The sequence below is a fragment of the Musca vetustissima genome, unplaced genomic scaffold (assembly GCF_032173495.1).
Source record: "Musca vetustissima isolate MV318-11 ecotype Yass unplaced genomic scaffold, APGP_CSIRO_Mvet_v1 utg21637, whole genome shotgun sequence".
Taxonomy (NCBI): Eukaryota; Metazoa; Arthropoda; class Insecta; order Diptera; family Muscidae; genus Musca; species Musca vetustissima.
The window spans coordinates 369,176-389,711 of NW_026885325.1; the positions used below are offsets into that span (position 1 = coordinate 369,176).

General features: G+C 33.7%; 2 protein-coding genes and 1 non-coding gene across 3 annotated transcripts in view; 1 reads left to right on the forward strand and 2 right to left on the reverse strand.

Annotated features, from left to right (window-relative positions):
* LOC133332525 (farnesol dehydrogenase-like) overlaps positions 1-20,536 on the reverse strand; it is a 428,435-nt gene that overhangs the window by 188,101 nt on the left and 219,798 nt on the right. The gene's annotated exons all lie outside the window — the stretch shown is intronic.
* Positions 1-20,536, reverse strand: part of LOC133332514 (eye-specific diacylglycerol kinase) — a gene marked incomplete at both ends in the record, with an annotated part of 149,838 nt that overhangs the window by 23,024 nt on the left and 106,278 nt on the right. The window contains 2 exons of the mRNA XM_061540915.1: positions 10,697-10,823; positions 17,660-17,863. Coding sequence (XP_061396899.1) covers positions 10,697-10,823; positions 17,660-17,863 — 331 coding nt within the window. The remainder of the gene's footprint in view (positions 1-10,696; positions 10,824-17,659; positions 17,864-20,536) is intronic.
* On the forward strand, positions 17,362-17,435 carry Trnai-aau (transfer RNA isoleucine (anticodon AAU)). Its single transcript has one exon. It is a non-coding gene; the product is annotated as a tRNA-Ile (tRNA).

The window sequence follows — 20,536 nt, forward strand, 5'->3', positions numbered from 1 at the left end:
GAAAAGCTTGAAGGTCTTAGATATTAAATAAAAAAGAAATAGAAAATTTATTTTATTTTTTGAGGTAAATGGAATTTCAAAATTTATTGAGGCTTATCGAATTCCAAATTATAGGCCTCTATTAGTAAATTTTTGTGTATTTATTGCAATTCTTCAAAATCCAGTTTCGTCGAATTCATGGTAGATTTTTTGAATTTGAAAAATGCACGCTTATGGCTCTAATAATCACTGAGAATACGGCTCTGATAGTTCCTGAGAAAATATTCTTTACACAATCCACGCTTATGAATCCGATAGTTACCGAAGAAATGTTCTTAAAAAATTTACGCTTGTGGCTTTGATATTTCTAGAGAAAATGTTCTTTAAAAATTTCCAAACATGGGGTCTAAGAAAATATTCATTAAAAAATTATGTTTATGACAAGAATAGTCTATGAGAAAATATTCTTGGAAAAACCACCCTTTTGAAGAATATTTTTTGCAGAGCCATGAGAAAAAAATAAACATGTACTCCTATAGGTATGTTAGTCCGTGAGGAAATATTATTTAAAAGCTCTAATGACCCCTTAGATTAAATTAACAATTAAAAAAATCGCGAGAAAAAATCTTTAAAACTTCAAGCTTATGGTTTGGATAGTTCCAGAGAAAATAGTCCGTGAGAAAAAATCTTTAAAAAATCACGCTTATGGTTCTTTAAAAATCTCCGCTTAGGTATCTAATAATCCCTGAGAAAATATTCTTGAAAAATCCACGCTTAAGGATCTATCAGTCTGTGAGAAAATATTCTTGAAAAAACCACGCTTAAGGATCTATCAGTCTGTGAGAAAATATTCTTGAAAATCAACGCTTAAGGATCTATCAGTCCGTGAGAAAATATTCTTTAAAAAATATACGCTTAAGGATCTATCAGTCCGTGAGAAAATATTCTTGATAAATCCACGCTTAGGTATCTAATAGTCCGTGAGAAATTATTCTTTAAAAATCCACGCTCAAGGATCTATCAGTCCGTGAGAAAATATTCTTTAAAAACCCACGCTTAAGGATCTAATAGTCCGTGAGAAAATATTCTTGAAAAATCCACGATTAAGGATCTATCAGTCCGTGAGAAAATATTCTTTAAAAAATATACGCTTAAGGATCTATCAGTCCGCGAGAAAATATTCTTGAAAAAATACACGCTTAAGGATCTATCAGCCCGTGAGAAAATATTCTTTAAAAACCTTCGCTTAGGGATCTAATAGTCCGTGAGAAAATATTCTTTAAAAACCTTCGCTTAGGGATCTAATAGTCCGTGAGAAAATATTCTTCAATAATCCATGTCTATGGCTGCGATATTTTCTCAGAAAATATTCTTTAAAACCCCACGTCTATTGCTGCGATAATTTCTGACAATATATTCTTTAAAAATCCACGCCTAAACCAATGCGTATGACTTCTAACATAAATCATTACCATATTAATATAAATTATACGTTACAGTATTTTGATAAGCTTTAGTCAGAATTTAATATTAGGTTGGGGAAAAAGAAATACATTATGAAAAAATGATCGAAGTTGATCGGTCCAGCAGCTAAAAATCTACCATAAAACTGTTTTAATTATTAACAAAAAGAAGCTCGATGTTTCAGAAAAAATATAGGATGGATCGGATTTTCATCTGCGAAGCCTTGGTCAAAGGGAATGAGATAGACCCATTTCTTAAACAGATGATGACTAGAGATGAGAAATGGATCACATGCGATAACCCTGTGCGAAAACGATCGTGGTCAAATAGCGGTGAAGCACTTCAAACAGTGGCCAAACCAGGGCTAACGGCCAGGAATGTTCTGCTATGAATTTTGTGGACAGGAAGGGGATTTTTATTATGAGTTGCTTCCATATGGCCAAACGCTATATTCTGATCTTTACTGTCAACTAATGGACCGTTTGAAGATAGCAGTTGACCAAAAACGGCCAGAATTGGCCAACAGGTGAGGTGTCGTGTTCCACCAGGACAACGCTAGGCCACACACATCTACAGCAGGCATGCTCGGCCATATATGCTACCGTAACTGGGGGTCGATGGGTAAACACATATTCTCTTTCTTTCTCTTTACGTCAGTCGTTTTTAATGGTGAATTCTCAGCTACACTCGCACACACTTGCTCTCAATTTAGTTTTGCCCAACACGGATCTACAGTGATTGGCCAGAAACTTCGGGAGCTTTGTTGGGAAGTTTTAATGCATCCGCCATACAGTACGGACTTGGCACCAAACGATTATCACCTTTTTCTTGCATTGCAAAATGTATTTAATGATAAAAAAATTGGTACCTAAGGAGGATTGTGAAAATCGACTACTAGAGTTTTTTTTTTTGCAAATAGAGAGCATGACTTCTATGAGGTATGCATTATGAGGTTAGCTTTAAAATTACAACAAATCATACAACAAAACAATGTATATTTTTCTCAAATCGGACATTCCGAAGCATGTTAAATAAAGTCCTATAGTTCATATAAAAATAATTGATTTATTTTCCCCCAACCTAATATCTTCCATTTATTTAAGGGGTTTATTTTCATCATTAAGCCATACAAGGTAGAAGAAATATACGAAATAGCTTCTGGACAATTTTTTAAAATCAGAAAAATATATTTTAAAGGCTTTCATTAGGTGGTAGACCTTCGAAATTTATTTATTTTTTTTTTTTAAATTTAAAGTATTGATACCCTCTTATCTGATGTCCCTTGCTGCGTATGATTTATAAAACATATCATACGCCACCCGTTATCATATTAATATTAATTTTACGCATCCTTGTTTTTTAGTAAAATATTCATTAGTTTTGCTAAAAACTTTTATTTTTTATTTCCAAATATTTTTTGACACCAAAAAATCACCTCCATTTCTTCTTATATTTTTGTTGCATACAAAATGCATTTTTGTGTGTGTGTGGTGTGAGGTTTTCAAAAATTCGTTTTGTTTATTCATGGAATATGTAAACATGACCATCCAAAAAAAAAATAGAATAGTTTTGTCACTGTTCATCAATTCCGTCATGGAGTGAAACGAGCTAGAAGTGATGCACGATCTAAACTTATGCACAAATTTTCAAAATCAAAGGACTTCTATTTTATTTTCATAAATAAATGCATCAATAGTTTTAAAATCTTATAAAAAATATACATTAATCATTTTCAAAATCCATTAAAACATATATTTGAGGTCCCTTGGTGCGTATGACTTATAACACAAATCATACGCCACACCCGTTGTCATATTAATATTAATTATACGAAGCCGGGGTTTTAGAAAAAATATTCATTAGTTTTGCTACAAAAAATCTCATCCATTTCTTCTTTTTTTCAAACAAAATGCATTTTGTGTGTATGGTGTGAGGTTTTCAAAAATTTGTTTAGTTTATTCATGGAATATATAAACATGGTCAACGACAAAAACAGAAAAAAAAAACAACTTCTGTCATTTTTAATCAATTCCGTCATAGTGGGTAGCCAACTAGAAATGATACATGCACATACATGCATCACTATTGTGATACTGAAAACTCCAACAAAACACAAAAAATTGAAATATTATCTCATAGAATTTTAAATATCAAATTAACTTAGAAGCATGATAGTGTCATCATATCCATTCATCCATCCATCTAGCACATTCCGACACATCGCACACATTAAATTTAGTTTGATTAGCTTTTGCACAGACTGTGTGATTTTTCTTTCCAGTTACCAATTTCAAATCCCTGGGGGGAGTAATCAACAAAACTCTAGGATATCAAACATGCGGTTGACGGTGGGCGTCAATGGTGATGAGAGATCATCACCAACATCGTTTGCATAGTATGCATTAGTGTCATTATTGTCATAACATGTCACAAAACATGAACACATACACTCACACATATTTATACTCCCACATTGAATTAATATCACACATATTTCTAGTTCATATCTAGTGTGAAAATAGTATTTCAAATGCGAAGTGATTTGATGACTAGTGATGGTCGTCATCATCACTCAACCATCTATTATTGAGTGTGAAACGTGTGGCGTCAAGTCCATGCATTCTTTAACATTTGATTAAATTATAGTTGCGTGGATCTTTGGATCACATGTGGAGTAGATAAAATAACTTCCAAGGATATTCTACGTATAGAGAACTATGTGCATTAACAAATTGACTTTAAAAAGCCTCTTAAATATGAAATCAAAGACAAAATAATTGCTACGGATTTTTCCAAAAGATATTTTTAAAATCTTACAAATGTATTAATATCGCTATACAAATAACATTTTAATTTATTTGAAGTCCGCTGGTGCGTATGACTTGTAACAGAAATCATACGCCACCTGTTTCCTCATTAATATCGATTATATGTGTCGGTGTTTTGTTGAAATATTTATGGATTCTTTTGAAAATTGCTATTTATTCTCCAACAAAATCTCCAACAAAAAATGTGTAATTTTTAATTCATGCATGTAAGAACTTCTGGACAATTTCCAAAGCCAAAAAAAGTGTGCCTAATTTGAATATACTTCGATAAATTGTTCAAGAGCTTCTGGAAAATTTCTAAAGTAAAAAGGGGTCCTTTTTTAATTTATACCGATAAATTCTATAAACTATTTTTGTAAACTTTCTAGATTGCTTTTTATATTTTCTTGTGGCGTATGATTCATAAAACAATTCATACGTCACCTGCTTCCCTATTAAATTTGATTATACGTATCGATATTTTGGTGAAGCGATTTCCATTTAAGACTTTTTTTTATTTTAAATCCCAAGATTGTACTGTTATTAAGTGAAGACAGGTTAAAATCATGATTACTTAAGAAAAAAAAACCAATTCATCTTATAAAAACAATTTTTGATAATTTGTAGTCTAAAAATGTAAAGGTACCTTGTTGCGTATGACTTACAACACAAATAATACACCATGCTTTACCACATTAATATTAATAATACGTATCTGTATTTTTGGTAAAATATTCATTAAGATTTTTCAATCAAATTATAAATTATAAAATCTTCATAATGTGGAGTGAAAGGTCCAGATGCGGAAAAGATAGGATAGAATTCTATTTCAAATGAGCAAGGAATTCGATCCTACTCTTACTTACTTAGCTGGCTTTTGACAGAACGGTTGTTCCATAAGTCGAGTTTATATTCGAAGGCGCGTCGGTCTTGTGCGCATCTTATCCAATTTGAAAGACCATTTTCCGAGATGTTGTCTTCTACTTGATCTTTCCATCGGATTAGTGGTCCTCCCCTTCTGCGTGAACTATCACTTGGCTCGATTTTATATGCCTTTTGAGCTGGGGTATCTTCATCCATTCTCACAAGATGACCTAGTCAATGTAGTCGCTGCATCTCGATTCGTCTGACTATGTCGATGTCTGAGAATAGATTGTATAGCTCATGGTTTATTCGACGGCAATATTCACCATCGATGCAGATCGGTCCACAGATCTAAAAATTTGTCTCCCAAACACTCCAAGAGCTGCCTCATCTGCTTGCGCAAGTACCAATGCTTCAGATCCATACAACAGCACGTGCAATATCAGTGTCTTCGTGAGTTTGGTCTGGCGAGAGGTGGCCTTGCTTTTGAGTTGCTTACTCAGACCATAGTAGCATCCGGTTGCCCAACACTATTCTCCTCCGGATTTCACAGCTGATGTTATTAGTTTTGTTTATGGCGGTACCGAGGTAGTTAAAATCGTTCACTTCCTAGAAGCAGTAGTTTTCAAGTTCCACAGTTGGTCCGAGTCTACTGGACGTCTTGCGCGCTAATACCTTCAGCTTGGTCTTTTCGCCATTTTCTGCCACAGTCCCACTTTGGTAGACTCCATCATTATGTTTGGTTTCCAGAGTGCCATTTCTGTTCACATTTGCATCTCGTATGACCATTGGCAGCAGGATGTTGAACAGGTCACACGACAAACTTTCACCATGTCTGAATACTCGTTCGGTATTGAAGGGCTCCGAGGTGTCCTTTCCGACTTAAACTGCTGACATTGTACCAGTTAAAGTTATCGTGCATAGGCGTATTAATTTTGCAGGAATGCCGAACGTAGACATAGAACGTAGAATGCGGCTTTATAGTCGACGAATAGGTGGAATGTGCCGATGTATTTTTCGTGGTGGGTTTTCCAGTATCTGGTGCAGAGTAATAATCTGGTCGATGGTGGATTTGTCAAGCCTGAAGTCGCATTAGTTTGGTCCAATAATATCATTGATCATTGGCTTCAGTCGTTCACACATCACGCTGGATAGCACTTTATATGCAATGGGGAGGAGACTTATTCCTCTGTAGTTGGCACATATCGTCTTGTCTCCTTTTTTGTACATGGGACACAGGATGCTGAGGTTCCAATCATTGGACATGCATTCTTCTAGCCAAATTGTAAAAATGAGCTGGTGCATGCTCCTATTAGCATCTGACCACCGGTCTTGAATAGTTCGGCTGGTAATCCATCGGCACTTGCTGCTTTATTATTCTTCAGATCTCATCTTGGCTCGATGGTATACACTCTATACCGTCATCTCTTATTGGTTCTGGGGTATCTTCTTCACCGCCACTATTTGATACCAGAAACTTTTCAAAATGCTCCTTCCAGATCCTCAGCACGTTACCTGCATCTGTCACCAGGTTTCCATCTTCATATCTACAGGATGATGTGCCTGCGCCAAAGCCTTCGATTTGGTGTTTTACTCGTTGGAAAATTTTCCGGACTTCATTTTGACTTCTGTACATCTCGATTTTCTCACGCTCACGTTTTTCTTGTTCTTTCTTAATTTTTCTGAAAATACGTTTCTCCTCTCTCCTCTTTTCCCGATAATTCTCCATGCTACTGTCTGCAGTGTTGCCCTATACGCTGCGTTTTTCGGCATCGTAGCATTACGACACTCCTGATCGTACCACGTGTTTCTTGATGGTGGTTTTTGGTATACAAGTGTTGCTTTTGCAGCAGTCTGTAGGGATTATTATTATTATCGGGACAAGAAGTGCTTTCGTCAAGCAAGTGGGTAAGTTGAGCGGAGTATGCTTCTGCTATCTGTTGTGATTGCAGCTTATCGACATAGAGTTTCCGTGTTACATTAGATCGTGCCTTTGTTGCTACATTAAGAGGGGTACGAACCTTGTCTGCCACAATGTAATATTCCGAATCGATATTCGTTGCTCGTATCGATCGAACGTCTAAAACACTGGACGAAGGCCTACCGTCTATCATAACATGATCAATGTGATTTCTTGTTGCTTGAACAGGAGATATGCTTGATTCTGGTGCTGCTAACTACCCTGTTTTTTGCTGCCGCGAAGTCTGTCAATCGCATGCCGTTGATGTTTCTTCATGGAGACAACTCATCTAACCTTATATTCACTTTGGATACAACAGGTAAAAGTCTCAGACTACAGTTACAAGTAGAATGAATAATCGACGGTACATGTCGTATCATTTTAAAACCGAGAATTAGAAGCCAAACCAGAAAAAATACAGCTCTATAAGAGGCTACAACTTCTGGAATTCTAAAGAAGGAAGAAGTTTGTTCTTGTAATAAAAAATTAATCAGACCTTGGAGACTTCTATAAAAATCTATTCATCAACTGATGTATTTTTTACTGAGCTCTGAAGGAAGTTTCATTCTAGAAAATTTTTTCTCATTTTTTTAAACACTATTTTTTCCTATTGGATTATTGAGTACTAGTTTTCATATAACAAATTGCTTATCTTTTTGACGACTCGCTTAGTCCTTCGAGCACTATATTTATAAAAAAATAAATTAAATATCAAGACGATATATTTTTGATAATCTCATAATTAAAAACTTATCAAATATAAAAAAATACTATCAGCAATACAGGTTGCGTATGATTAGTGTCGGCACTCATACGCCCCAATGGTTAACCTCAAATTTTCTAATTTACAATTATACATTTCCATGTAGTTTCTAAACTTTTCACATCTTTGTATAGATAATATAAATAAGTTTTATTACACGCATAGGCACAAATGACAACAACAACAATATCTCATTACTAAAATTTGTTAATAAAATTCTATTACAAATTCCAAACAAATAAGCTTCTTACGATTCAAAACGATGTGTGACAATATTCATTATTAAAATTACTTGCCCAAAAATCGAATGGCCTTTTTATAACCTTCCCAAAAACTTTGTCTTTCGTCTTTGATGAGTATTCCTTTGACACATAATATCCTTTAAATGATCACATTACAAATGTAAAGACATTAGTGTAGTAATTTATGCTTCGTCTCGTCTTCTTCAACTACTGCTATCTTGGGTCAGGCAAACGTACAGATAAATAAATTTCTTACTGATGCTGATGCCATTGTCAAATGCCATCGGAAAGTTAAAAATGAAATGTTTGCATGTCACTGTCAGTTGGACTGGACATTTGTCTTTGTTACTACGAATGTCCTTTTTCCCCCACATTTTGAGAATTTATCTCTGTGTTCTGTTTGTCCTGACAAGACCATGAAGTAACTTAATCATGCATAATATGTCTACGGTTAGATGATTTTAATAGAAATTCATATTTGCTATATATCACTTCTTCTTTGGGTCGATGAAAATGCAATTAATTGCAGCACATTAATTACTTCTGATGTTTCATTGAAACAACAAAAACCCATGCACTTGAATTTCTAATTATTAATAAAGGACAAAAGGATATTTTCAATTTTAGATAAAGAGATACCTGAAATTTTGTAAAATCGGTTAGTTACTGGGAGAGAAATTTAAATTACTCCTAAGGATTAATTTGAAATGTATGATGAACATTAATATACACCCAGGTGGCGTATAATGTTTGTCAGTACTTATACGCAATTATGTACCACATGGAAATATATAAAAAAAATAGTTTTAAATGATAGATTTTTTTGTAGGTTTATTGATGAATAAATATATAGGTCCACTATAGGTCCACTGAAGATAGATTTCCTGTTATTAAAACCTTCTATAAGATGATCCATATAAAGAAAATATTTAAAAAATCATCTAAATAAGGTCTAGGTATAAAGAATTACATTAAGAACCCAATTCCTTTCAAAACAGTTCCAGAAAGCCTAAGAATATGAAAGACTGCAGGCAGAGATTCAATAGAATTCCAAAAGTTCTAGTAAAATAAAATAAATAGAAGACCCACAAAAGGCGGTGGATATTCTTCATGCATTCTCTAGATGTAAGACTTAATGTCTGGAGATGAAATTACAGTTTTGAGCAAAAAAACATAATAAATACACAGGTTTTTTTCTACTTAAAAGTTTTTTGTTTAAAGCAAATGATAAATTTATATTTGTGAATCACCTTGACGTATAAGTGTTTTCAATACTTATACGGATTACACAGTCCTCAGTGGTTTGTGTATTTTTTCCTATACTGAATAAAGACTCCAGTGGGGCCTGATCAAACTGTTTCCTATACGGATAAATAGTCTTCAGGGGCCAGAACAAATTATTTTCTATACTTAAACAAAGTTTTCAGCAATTTTTTCCTATACAGAAAAAAAGTCATCAGGTGGGCCTGAGCATTTTTGAACTACACGGAAAAATGTCCTCAGGCCCCCTCAACAATTTTTTTCTATACGGAAAAAGGTCCTCCGGGGGAGCCTGAACAATATACTTTAAAAAGACATCAGGGGGACTTGGGAACATTTTTCCATACGAAAAAAAAAATAGTCCGGGTGTACCACCTTGACATATGAGTGTTGTCAATACTTATACGTACTCTAGTCCTCTAATTAAATTATTTTTTTATACGAAAAATAGTCCTCAGTGGCTTGTGTAAAGGATAAAGACTCCAGTGAGTTCTGATAATTTTTTTTCGTATGCGGAAAAATAGCCCTAAGAGCAAATTATTTTCTATATGCAAAGAAAATACTCAGAATTTTTTTCCCATATGGAAAGATTCCTCAGGGAGGCCTGAGCAATTTCTTTCCTATACGAAAAAATATCCTCAGGAGGCTTGAGTTATTCTTTCCTATATGGAAAAAAGTCCTCTGGGGGAGCCTGAGAACAATGTCCTCAGGGAGGCCTGAGCAATTCTTTCCTATATGGAAAAATGTCCTCAGGCTAGCCTGATCAATTTTTTCCTATACGGAAAAATGTCCTCAGGCGATCCTGAACAATTTTTTCCTATACGGAAAAATGTCCTCCGGCGAGCCTGAGCAATTTTTTTCCAATACGGAAAAATGTCCTCCGGAGAGCCTGAGCATTTTTTCCTATACGAAAAAAGTCCTCAAAGGTGGCATTTTTTGCTATACAGGAAAAATTCATTAATGGCCGGAGCAAATGTTTTTCCATGCTGAAAAATGTCCTTAGGAGGGGCCTGAGAAAATTTTGTTCTATAGATAAAAGTCCTCTGGTGGCCAGAAAATTTTTTCTGTAGAAAAAAGTAAAAAGTCCTCTGGGGGTCAGCGGACTTTTGTTTCTATAGGAAAAAGTCATGGCGGACAAATTAATATTTGTAATAATTGAAAAAGCCATTTAGTTGCCAATGTAATTTTTTTCAATTTCAAAAAATTCCTTTGGTAGCCATTTTTTTCTATATTCCCGATATCGTAGAAAATATTAAATTGATTTCCATTAACCACCAGGACGTATACGTTTTATTGTTACTTATACGTACCCTGGTCTTCTAATTAAATCATTTTCAATTGGCATTTTCGTACTTACCCATTTTACATTCTTCACCAATTTTCGATTGATTAAAACATGATTCCTTATTGTGATAGACCTCATGACACCAGGCACAGGATAATGCAACAATTTCCTTTGAACCAAAAAGTTTGCCTTGCACAGCCTGCAAAAAAAAGAAAAATATTTTTTTCATAAAACTACAACAACAACAAAAGAAGATTGTAATTTAATAAGAAACTCGAACAAAAAAATCTGAAATTCAATATTTTTGCAGTATGTTTTCGAAATCAAAACCAGAAAAAGGATAATAAATAAAACAAAATGATTTTGTGTCCTTGTCAAGAATGAAATCTGACATGAGTTAACCACTACTGACATCAGTTGGATTCCAAAGATGATGACGATGACGACGTGATGGTGATGCGGATATGTGTGTCGGTGTGTGTACATGTGAGCGCAACAAAGTTGAACTGATTCGATACGTGATGCATCCATCCAATGGTAATAAAATAACAAGAAATGTCCTTCAGAGAATTGTATCACTTCACTATCTCTATCCTACACTTCCTCTCTCTCTCTATGAGATGAAACATAAACACTTCTGGGAGTTGACGACGAAAACTGCGTAAACAGTTTTCATTCGATTTTTTCTTGGTTTGTGTGAAAACCACTTGTGAAATCCCAGACAAAATGTGCGGGTGTGAACCCCAGTTATTGTGATTTGAGTGCGTAAGTATTTCGAAATCTTTGTAAAATGATTACAGACACACTCCCACCAATACTGAGATATATCTTCTATTTATACATTGTATTGTGATAAAATTCTGATGTAAAATAACAACTTTATGATGATTTTATTTTATGAGTGTAAGGAGTGAAGAATACAATTCATGCATCATTCATTGTTGGACATATCTAAGAAGGATTCATTTTCTTGATAGAGTGCTATAAATTTTATGAAGTTGCAGATGAAAAACGAATACTTCTTGTCTTTAGTCTTAATCCACTAATAAAATATTATTACAATCTTATTTGAGAGCATATCGTATACTTAATGGAATTGCGACAATGTGTAATAATCATACGTCACAATGTCAACTACCATTATTATGATTACTAATACGCATCGTTGTATTTGTTGTTGTAATATAAAAGGAACAAATTTACTCAGTCCTAATTTTTTCCTATAGAAAACCTGAGCAAAAATTTTCCCATAGATAAAAGTTTTCAACACAGGAAGCTCAGGAGGCTTGAGCAATTTTTTTTTTATAGAAAAAAGACTTTAAGAGGCCTGAGCAATTTTTTTTCTATAGAAAAAAGTCCTCTGGAGGCCTGAGCAATTTTTTCTTATTGAAAAAAGTCCTCAGGAGGCCTGAGCAATTTTTTTCTTATAGAAAAAAGTCCTCAGGAGGCCTGAGCAATTTTTTTTATAGAAAAAAGTCCTCATGAGGCCTGAGCAAAAAAAAAAAAAGTCCTCAGGAGGCCTGAGAAGATTTTTTGCCTATAGAAAAAAGTCCTCAGGAGGCCTGAGAAGATTTTTTGCCTATAGAAAAAAGTCCTCAGATGGCCTGAGTAAAGTCTTCTCTAGCAAAAAGCCAGATTTTTTTCCTATAGAAAAAGTCCTTAGGAGGCCTGAACAATTTTTTTTCCTATAGAAAAAAGTCCTCAGGTGGCCTGAGAAAATTTTTTCCTATAGAAGAAAGTACTCAGGTGGCCTGAGCAAATTTTTTTCCTATAGAAAAAGTCCACAAGTGGACTGAGCAATTTTTTTCTATAGAAAAAAGTCCTCAGGTGGCTTGAGCAAATGTTTTCTTATAGAAAAAAGTCCTCAGGTGGCCTGAGCAATGTTTTCCTATAGAAAAAAGTCCTCAGGTGGCCTGAGCAAATTTTTTCCTATAGAAAAAAGTCCTCAGGTGGCCTGAGAAAATTTTTTCCTATAGAAAAAAGTACTCAGGTGGCCTGAGCAAATTTTTTTCCTATAGAAAAAGTCCACAAGTGGACTGAGCAATTTTTTTCTATAGAAAAAAGTCCTCAGGTGGCTTGAGCAAATGTTTTCCTATAGAAAAAAGTCCTCAGGTGACCTGAGCAATGTTTTCCTATAGAAAAAAGTCCTCAGGTGACCTGAGCAATGTTTTCCTATAGAAAAAAGTCCTCAGGTGGCCTGAGCAATGTTTTCCTATAGAAAAAAGTCCTCAGGTGGCCTGAGCAATTTTTTTCCTATAGAAGAAAGTCTTCACGAGGTCTGAGAAATTTTTTCCTATAGAAAAGGCTTGAGCAAATGTTTCCTATAGCAAAGTCTCAGGTATAGACAAATGTCCTCAATGAGAGTCCTCTGAGGTCCAGAGCAATTTCCTGTATAGAAATAAAGTCATCAGGAGGCCAGAGATAATTTTTTCTATAAAAAAAGCCTTTAAGGCCAGAAACATTTTTGTAAACTTCTGGGCTAAGCATTTTGTCTTTTTTTTACAAAAAGTCATAAACGGACCTGGCCTATTTTTAATAGAAAAATATTAGTCCTCAGTGATCTGAGTAATTCTTTACAAAACAAATTTAAAAATATTCAGAGCGTATTAGTATCGTCACTACTCATACGTCACCAGGGCAACATTGTTTTCCTTTTATTATTCCAGCATTTGTAAACAAAAAATCCCAGCTGCATTTAATTGCATCAGCATTTTAGAAGACTGACCAAACGGACTTAAGTAAATCTCTAGAAAATATTCATAAATGAATTGTGTTCAAACGATAATAATCCCAACTATAAATTAGTTTCTTAATCACAATGCGAATACATTGCATTGAGATTGGGGAATACTCAAGGAAACCAGCAACATGCCAACAGAAATGGAATGGACTACGTACTTAAAATTTACTTAAAGGAAATATACACATGAATATATTTCTTAGATGGAGAGAAGAGGATGAAGTAGAAGTAGAGGAAGGATCATTCTCCTCCAATTGACATTCATAGTTATTCCGCAAACACACCCGCACACCGACACATACATATGTTCAAGAAGCTAACTTAAGTCAATATCTTGTGTGATGTCATTTGCTCCCCTCCATATCATTTGCAGAATGTGCATCCTGCACACATCTTGAAGTTTATACGCCAAGGATTTAATCTATGGATGTTGTGCACTATTTAGCTACTATTGGTACTACTACTGCTGTTGAGGATAATAATCCTTAGTCTATGGTGATTATTTTTGGACGATACACCAAATTGAAATACTTATCAGTGAAATACAAGATCCACGCGGAATGTATGCGAACAATTAGAATCAATGGTTGAATACTGAAAAGGATACGGTATTAAGTATGAGGAGATATTTAGTCTTCAAAGATTTTCTTCTATAGAAAAATGATCGGTGACTGGGGACATTTTCGATACATAAATAAATAAGAAAAGAAAAATTTCCGTAGAAGACAACTATTTCAATTACCTGCGGATTTGTTCTATAGAAAATGTTGTGTTCTAAGTGATTTAAAAATATTTTTCAATTACCTGCGGATTTTTTCTATAGAAAGAGTTGTTTTCAATACTAATACGTCTCCATATACAAGATACATAAACGCTTATTTTGAAGCAAACCGTTTTTCGAATTAAAAAATAACTTTCAAAAAACGTTCCGTATATTTTCTTTCATTTTTTTAATTTTTTAAAGAAAAAAATGAAAATGTTTCACTTTCGATCTCTCCTTTCCATATTAACATCGAAATCAATTTTCCAAATACATACAACATTCAACATCAACAAATTCAACATCAGCAGCATTTACCATCGTATTTTCCAACATTTAAAGTTTTACAAATACCCACAAATCCCCTTATTTACGACATTTGCGCTTCGATTACAGTGCACACCCCGCGACCCAATATCGTATACGAGTTAATGTGAGTGCAGCAGGTACATGATTTTAGTGGCATTTACCAATGCTCCAAGGATTTCACACTTTCCAGTTTCCAACTCAAAGAATGACAACAAAAACGATGAAGAAAAATACGACAAGAAAACTGCAGCGTTCTCTTTTCAAATTCCAGTTTCATCTCATTTTGCGGTAAAAACTATAAAAAGTGCTTACTTAGTGAATGTTTGGTTTGAGTTCGAACTTTCCTGCTGCATGAGGAAGAGAAGTTGTTGGAGGATTGCACAAGAAACTAGGATTTTGTCATTTCGTACTTTTTTCTATTTGAATTGCCATTAAGTTTTCATTGAGATTTTTATATATTTTCATGACAGTTTTTCTTTTTTGCTTCTCACATTCCGGATTCTAGAGCAAGGATGTTATGGTTTTGCTTTGGTTAACGATACTTATGAGAATTCGATATAAAAAACGGGAATTTTAAAATAACTTAGAAATTAGTTTTCAAGAGTGAGAAGAGCTTAAAATATCTAATAAATCCCAGATATATTTCACAAGGGGGATTTAAAGGTTCAAAAACCTTTACGGGATATAAGAAAAATTAATTTATTAAAAAAAATCCCAAAACTTAGTTCAATTTTTTAACGAAATGAAGTCCTAATTTTTTCCCAAATTCTCGGAGCTCTTTTTTTTACAAAAACAAAGTCCTCAGTTGACTGAAAAATTTCTTCTACAGAGAAGTGTGCTCAGAAAATGTTGGATTGTAGAAAATAAGTCCTCTGCATTCACAGTTTGAGAAATCAGAGCAGTTTCTTCCAATGTAAATGAAAATCTATTTCTACCTGGACGTATAAGTGATGTCCACACATATACGTACCATTGGTCTTCTGATAAAATTACTTTAAATTTGCAGTTTTGTCATCAATATGAAAAAAGTCCTCCGTGGATTGAACACATTTTTACTTTTTCTATACAAAAAATCCTCCGAAAATTTGGTCTACAGAAAATAGTCCTTATGTGTGGTCTGAACAATTTTTTATATATACAAAGTCCTTTGAAATGTTTTTCTATACAATTCTCAGGTGTGCCAGAGCTACTTTTTCTAAGGAAAAAGTCTTCGGAGGGCCTGAGCATATTTTTCTACATAGAAATCTGTCCTCACGGGGGACTGAACCATTTTTTTCAATAGAAATCTAGTCCTCAGGTGGGCCTGATCAATTCTTTTCCTAAAGAAAAAAGTCCTCAGGTGGGCCTGAGACATTTTTTCCTAAAGAAAAAAGTCCTCAGGTGGGCCTGAGACATTTTTTCCTAAAGAAAAAAGTCCTCAGGTGGGCCTGAGCAATTTTTTCCTATTGAAAAAAATTCTTAGGTGGGCCTGAGCAATTTTTTTCCTATAGAAAAAAGTCCTTAGGTGGGCCTGAGCAATTTTTTTCCTATAGAAAAAAGTCCTCTGGTGGGCCTGAGCAATTTTTTTCCTATAGAAAAAAGTCCTCAGGTGGGCCTGAGCAATTTTTTCCTATAGAAAAAAAGTCCTCAGGTGGGCCTGAGCAATTTTTTCCTATAGAAAAAAGTCCTCAGGTGGGCCTGAGCAATTTTTTTCAATAGAAAAAAGTCATCAGGTGGGCCTGAGCAATTTTTTTCAATAGAAAAAAGTCCTCAGGTGGACCTGAGCAATCTTTTCTATAGAAAAAAATCATCAGGTGGGCCTAATAATTTTTTTTCTATACAAAAAAAGTCCACAGGTGGGCCTAAGCAATTTTTTTCTATACAAAAAAGTCCACAGGTGGGCCTAAGCAATTTTTTTCTATAGAAAAAAAGTCCTCAGGTGGGTCTGAGCAATTTTTTTCTATAGAAAAAAAGTCCTCAAAAGACTGTGCAATTTTTTTATACAAAAAAGTCCACCAGTGGGCCTGAGTAATTTTTTTCTATAGAAAAAAGTCCTCATGTGGGCCTGAGCAATTTTTTCTATAGAAAAAAGTCCTCAGGTGGGCCTGAGCAATTTTTTTCTATAGAAAAAAGTCCTCAGGTGGGCCTGAGCAATTTTTTTCTATAGAAAAAAGTCCTCAGGTGGGCCTGAGCAATTTTTTCCTATAGAAGAAAGTTTTCAAGGGCCTAAAAAAATACTCAGCGGAGACAGAGCAATTTTTTTCTTTAGAAAAATGTCCTCAAGGAGGCCTGAGCAAACTTTTTTCTATAAAAAGTTCTCAGGGAATCCCACGCAAATTTTTTTTATAGAAAAAGTCCTCAGGTGGACCTAATCATTTTTCCCTGTAAACAAATCACCCCTTTCATCAAAACCAAGTGGGAGCATTGTTTAGTTTTTCTGTTGAAATTTGCATTTTCATCCTCTTCTGTTCTCTTCCAATTCTCCTTCATAGTTTATTGATTTCTACTAAAAAAAACACCAAGTGTGCCATCAAAAGAAACTAATGTTTTTGTTTTGCAACAACAAAGAAGAAATGTAAACATGAATGTGTCAAAGAGGAACCAACAACCTCCCTCCTTTACCTTGCCCAACAAGAAAGAAAGCGTTATTTTTAGCACAATAGTTTGACGGATAAGTATGCTAACATACCGGCTGACAGACACACGGTCTGTATGACATTCACACATACGTCTCGCCAAGTATTTGTGAAGTGGTGATAAAAAAACAACATTTGACTAAAAATAGAATCCATCGTCCAATGGGTCAAAATAACCCAACAAAACATTTTGTGTGAGGTAGGTTGTTTTGGGGGTTGATGTCTCGACTAGTGTTAGCACATGTGTGTGATATATGTATGTGTATGGTTGCTTGTGTGCTTGTCTACCGTGGCGGTGTGGTTGTTTGTGTGTGGCCCATTAGCTCAGTTGGTTAGAGCGTCGTGCTAATAACGCGAAGGTCGCGGGTTCGATCCCCTCATGGGCCATATAATATAAATGATGTAATTTTTTTGATATGGTATTTTAATTTTTTCCCTTTTTAAGGAAAAAAATTAAATCAATTCAAAAAATATTTTATATTAAAACAAAATTTAAAAAATTTTGAATTGTCTTGAAAAAAAATCATTAATTTTTAACCTTCTTCTTTTGATTTCGAAAACATTTTCCTTAAGCAAATGAAATTGAAAAAATCATTTTGAAAATCACTTACCTTTCCACACTGTTTACATTTGCCCTTCTCCATTTTGCGATGCACCCAATGATGATGGGTCACCGATTGTTCCCTGTATTGTCGTACACCGACATCCCGATACGTTGGCTTACAAGCTAAGTTAGTCTTTTCATTAACAAATGGAATGCAATTTTGATGCGCAATTAATTGGCATGCCGAGCACTTCATGCGTTGTCCACTTTTCTGCAAAAGACGAAAAAGAAATATTGAAAAATGTGTAATTAGTTCAAAAATTGAATTAAGAAAATTATAAAAATTAAATAAAATTAAAAAAATCCCCAAGGAGTTAAAAAAATATTTTTTAAAAGATCCACGCCTAGCAAAAAATATTTTTTAAAAGATCCACGCCTTGCAAAGGAGTTGAACAATTTTTTTTAAAAAGTGCACGCCTTGTAATGGAGTTGATTTTTTTTTAAGTTCACGCCTTGTAAAGGACTTGAAAACCCACGCCTGGTAAAGGACCCCTTGTAAAGGAGTTGAAAAAAATCCACGCCTTAAAGGACTTGAAAACCCACGCCTGGTAAAGGACCTCTTGTAAAGGACTTAAAAATCCACGCATGGTAAAGGACTTGAAAATCCACGCCTTGGATGGTCCTTGAAAAAATATTCCTTTCAACAATCCACGCCTTGGATGGTCCTTGAAAAAATATTCCTTTCAACAATCCACGCCTTAAATGGTCCTTTAAAAAATATTCTTTAAAGAAATGGTCCTTTAAAAAATATTCTTTAAAGAAATGGTCCTTGAAAAAAAATTCTTTAAAAAAATCCCCGCCTAAAATGGTTCTTGAAAAAAATTCTTTAAAAACCCACGCCTAAAATGGTTCTTTAAAAAATCCCCGCCTAAAATGGTTCTTGAAAAAAATTATTTAAAAAATCCCCGCCTAAAATGGTTCTTGAAATAAAATTATTTAAAAAATCCCCGCCTAAAATGGTTCTTGAAAAAAATTATTTAAAAAATCCCCGCCTAAAATGGTTCTTGAAAAAAATTCTTTAAAAACCCCACGCCTAAAATGGTTCTTGAAAAAAATTATTTAAAAAATCCCCGCCTAAAATGGTTCTTGAAAAAAATTATTTAAAAAATCCCCGCCTAAAATGGTTCTTGAAAAAAATTATTTAAAAAATCCCCGCCTAAAATGGTTCTTGAAAAAAATTCTTTAAAAAATCCACGCCTTGTAAAGCCTTTCAAAAAATATTCTTTAAAAAATCCACGCCTTGTAAAGCCTTTCAAAAAATATTCTTTAAAAAATCCACGCCTTGTAAAGCCTTTCAAAAAATATTCTTTAAAAAATCCACGCCTTGTAAAGCCTTTCAAAAAATATTCTTTAAAAAATCCACGCCTTGTAAAGCCTTTCAAAAAATATTCTTTAAAAAATCCACGCCTTGTAAAGCCTTTCAAAAAATATTCTTTAAAAAATCCACGCCTTGTAAAGCCTTTCAAAAAATATTCTTTAAAAAATCCACGCCTTGTAAAGCCTTTCAAAAAATATTCTTTAAAAAATCCACGCCTTGTAAAGCCTTTCAAAAAATATTCTTTAAAAAATCCACGCCTTGTAAAGCCTTTCAAAAAATATTCTTTAAAAATCCACGCCTTGTAAAGCCTTTCAAAAAATATTCTTTAAAAGTCCACGCCTTGTAAAGCCTTTCAAAAAATATTCTTTAAAAATCCACGCCTTGTAAAGCCTTTCAAAAAATATTCTTTAAAAAATCCACGCCTTGTAAAGCCTTTCAAAAAATATTCTTTAAAAAATCCACGCCTTGTAAAGCCTTTCAAAAAATATTCTTTAAAAAATCCACGCCTTGTAAAGCCTTTCAAAAAATATTCTTTAAAAAATCCACGCCTTGTAAAGCCTTTCAAAAAATATTCTTTAAAAAATCCACGCCTTGTAAAGCCTTTCAAAAAATATTCTTTAAAAAATCCACGCCTTGTAAAGCCTTTCAAAAAATATTCTTTAAAAATCCACGCCTTGTAAAGCCTTTCAAAAAATATTCTTTAAAAGTCCACGCCTTGTAAAGCCTTTCAAAAAATATTCTTTAAAAATCCACGCCTTGTAAAGCCTTTCAAAAAATATTCTTTAAAAAATCCACGCCTTGTAAAGCCTTTCAAAAAATATTCTTTAAAAAATCCACGCCTTGTAAAGCCTTTCAAAAAATATTCTTTAAAAATCCACGCCTTGTACAGCCTTTCAAAAAATATTCTTTAAAAATTCTACGCCTAAAATGTCCCTTTGAAAAAATATTCTTTAAAATTGCTACGCCTGAAATGTCCCTTGAAAAAATATTCTTTAAAAAATCCACGACTTATAAATGACTGGAAAAATAGTTTTAAAAAATCCACGCGTTGTAAAGGACTTTAATAAAAAAATATTCTTTAAAAAATCCATGCTTTCTACAAAGCCTACTCAAAATTCATCCTCGTCATAATTTTGATTTTTTCTTTGTATTTATGACCATGTAATTCCAAAAATGCATAACATAATTATTACAAGGCATTTCGATAAGCAATTTCATATAATCTAAATATAAAATTTATAGCATCGATGCTAAATTTATAGGCATCTATAAAATCTAAATTTAAATATATGCGTGTAATAAAAAATCGATATTTAGCCAGGGAATTTCCATTAAATTTAAAAATATAAATTTTATGACTTGAGGACGTATGATTATTATTAATAGCATTAGCATTGAGTGCGTATACTTGTTGCTAAATTGAGAATACTCAATGTTAATGGTTATCGTGACGTATGATGAATAATAATTTGTTTGCAAAAAAATAAGATTAAATGTGGAGTCTTAAGTGGATTTAACTGCGACTTTTTATTCCCTTACACCATTGAATATCTACATAATATAAAA